This window comes from Eublepharis macularius, chromosome 1, assembly GCF_028583425.1.
Source record: "Eublepharis macularius isolate TG4126 chromosome 1, MPM_Emac_v1.0, whole genome shotgun sequence".
NCBI classification, from domain to species: Eukaryota; Metazoa; Chordata; class Lepidosauria; order Squamata; family Eublepharidae; genus Eublepharis; species Eublepharis macularius.
Window position 1 is genome coordinate 76,183,821 of NC_072790.1, and position 3,013 is coordinate 76,186,833.

Genomic DNA, 3,013 nt, shown 5'->3' on the forward strand with positions numbered 1-3,013 from the left:
CAGATTAGAGTGTGAGTCACTTATTTAAATATGCAAAATGTCAGGAACATACAACACTAAAAAAATGGAAAGCAGCTTGCAAGCTTTGGCACCAGAGTGAGAAGGCAGACATACACAGACTTTCTTTGATTTGTTAGATGCAATTTGACAAGTTGTTAAACATAAAAAGTGACACACATCTGTACAAAAAAAATCCCATACAGGAACGAGTTGCTTTTCTCATGCTGGTTTCTTATGTGAGCACCCCTCCCTACTTGATCTGCACCCCTCAAACCAGCTGGCGTTATACGTGTCAGGGCGCATTATAATCAGACTACCAGTGCTAATTCTTCCAGGTCTCTGCTCTAGTTACTCTGAGAACTACTAAGGATTTGAGCAGCATGCACAATTCTTTTATAGTCCACTCTGCAGTCTTTAAAACAAGCTATCTGGGGGAAAGGGAGATAAACAGCAGCAAAAGGTTTTCAAAATACAGATGGCTGAGAGGCAAAGATCTCCTAGCAGAGGAGTTTGGATGACAAACTTTAGTTCAGGAGCAGTCACGCTGGAGGAGGGATTTTCCAAAGATGATGTCCAAAAGCTTTTTCAGTTCCTACCACAGTGGCTTTACAAGGCATAATCCAGGAGATAAAATAGTGTTAAGGCCCAAACTACTTCCTTTTGCAACATTAGTGGGAGAGTAACCAGAGCAGCAGCATTTTTTTAACCAAGGCTCAGAGGGTCACTGGCGCTGCTTTACAGCTTTTCCCACCCTAAGAAAGCAGCTGCGCAGTTTTTTGCATGGCTCTCCTCTGCACTGAGCTCCTCTTTACCATTACAGTATCGTTTTCCAGAGAGACAGTAACATGGTAAGAAGGATCCACCTACCTGCAGAACGAGATGCACAGAATGCAGTCAACCCTCCCGCCCTGGAGAATCACACTTAACTGCATTCAAAAATTCAGCTTGTGCATCGAAACCTTATCAATTTATGAAACGCCTGTTTGAAGTCTTCATTGGACATGGTGTAGATGATGGGGTTGATCAAAGAGTTAAGGTATCCCAACCAAGTGAAGAAGTCAGAGATGGCCATGTGAAACCAGCAAGCGTCTTTACAAATAGGCAACACCAACGTAATGATGAAGAAGGGTAGCCAGCATACAATGAAGGCTCCTAAAATAATCCCCAGTGTCTTGGTCGCTTTCCGTTCTCGGGCAGCTGTCAGTTTCTTTTTTTCCAGCAAGGCATCGGACACCTTCACTTTGACTTGATTCATATACACCGGAGATCCTGTTTCACTGGAAGCCTCTGAGGCTTTGCAGTTTATGGAAGTGACTGATGAAGCTGACCCAGGAGAATCAGTTATTAAGTGAGCTCGGGTTAACCTTTTGCCCGTGTTCTTTGGTGACTGTTTCAAAATTCGAGACCTGGCTTCCACGTAGATCCTTCCATAGAGGATGATTAGTAACAGGGTGGGGAAGTAGAAGGCCCCCACTGTGGAGTAGATTGTGTACAAGATGTGATCTGTGTTGACCATACAGTTGGCCACCTCTTCAGCTTTTGACTGGCGCCAGAATAAGGGGGGCATCGAAATGCAGATGGAGAAGACCCACACCAAGGCAATCATGCCAGCTGCCCTCTTAGGAGTCCTTTTGGTCGAGTACTCCACCGCATCAGTGATCGCCCAGTATCTGTCCAGTGCAATCACACACAAGTGGAGAATGGAAGCAGTGCAACAAGTGATATCTGAAGAGAGCCAGATATCACAGACTATCTGGCCCAAGGTCCATTTTCCAGTCACAGTGTACATGGTGCTGATTGGCATGACCAGGATGGACACCAGCAGGTCGGTAACAGCCAAAGAAGCGATGAGATAATTGGCTGGTGTGTGGAGCTTTCGAGTCTGGTAGACTGTGGCGATGACAAAAGCATTGGACAGCACAGTGGCCAAAGTGATAAGGGCCAAGATGATGGTCAGGACTACCTTCCAGGAGAGCGGGGTGGCATCTTGGTAGGTGGCCACTTCTTCGCTGCAGTTGCGGGAATGGTAAGAGTCATTGGTATGGAACACATTCAAAATGTCCAGAGCTTCTTGGCAGGGTCCAGGTTGATCCATCCCTCAAGGGGCGTGCTGGAGGGGGCTGCCAGGATCAGCAACCCCAAACGGGCGGCGCCCCGAGAGCGCGCCGCATCTCAAGAGCAGCCCACGCAACAAGCGCGTGGGCAGGTGGGGTGGGATGAGGGGCTGAGCTCGCGCGTGGGGCTCATCCAATGGGGACGCCTCCTGCGTCCCGGTGGACCATGGCTCGCGCCGCCAACCACCAGCCCTCGGCCAAAACCAAGCTGGCGCCTCAGCACGTGCAGAATTCCCGGCCAGGCGCTCTGCGGCGGAAGCAGCCGACACCGCGGTCCAGGGGACGGCGCATCTTTCCGCTTTCTCCGGCGGAGGCAGCCTCGGTGGTGAAGTTGAAAGTGGCGGCGGCGCGGACTCTCGAGCAAAGTCTGGTTGAGGGGCTGCAGGGCGCGCCTCGCTTTCCGGGCAGGAGAGAGCAGCGAAGGCGAGCGCGCGTCGCTAACCCTGAGCGGGCGGGAGGGCTCGGGCGCCTCTGCTTTCCCTCGCTCAAGCCGCCGAGACGAATAACTTTGGCAGCAGACGGACGAACACACTACTCCCAGGTAGGCAGCCACGCGCCACTGAGACGCAACGAGGAAAGCGCGCGCGTCTCTCTGCACAAGGTGCAGCCTCGGGAAGGAAAGTGAGTCCCGCTCGGTGGAGGCAGCAGCGCCTGACTGCCCGGCGCGCGCCTCCCGCCTGGGCTATATATGCTGCCCGCGTCGCCTCCACTCCGCTCTGCGCGAACCCAAGGCGGCAACTCGTGGCTGCACTCTCGGAGCGCGGACTTCAGTCCCGGCCCTTCGCCGCCGCCCCGCCTCTGTCTGCCCCTGAGAGAGTCTCGCTGGGTCCTAGCGCCTGCTGACACCTACGGCGCCTCCCGGGACTTTCGCCCCCAAGTCAGAATCCACCCTCCTCCAC

The 3,013-nt window shown here is 52.9% G+C and overlaps 1 protein-coding gene across 1 annotated transcript; it reads right to left on the reverse strand.

The window, feature by feature from the left end:
• Positions 1–940: 940 nt before the first annotated feature.
• Positions 941–2,095, reverse strand: HTR1B (5-hydroxytryptamine receptor 1B). The gene has a single exon (XM_054992611.1). The coding sequence runs from the start codon at positions 2,093–2,095 to the stop codon at positions 941–943; it is 1,155 nt and encodes a 384-aa protein (XP_054848586.1).
• Between the last annotated feature and the right edge of the window lie 918 nt (positions 2,096–3,013).

Coding starts and splice junctions, on each gene's coding strand:
- HTR1B (XM_054992611.1), bottom strand. CDS start 2,095: ATGGATCAACCTGGACCCTGCCAAGAAGCTCTGGACATTTTGAATGTG.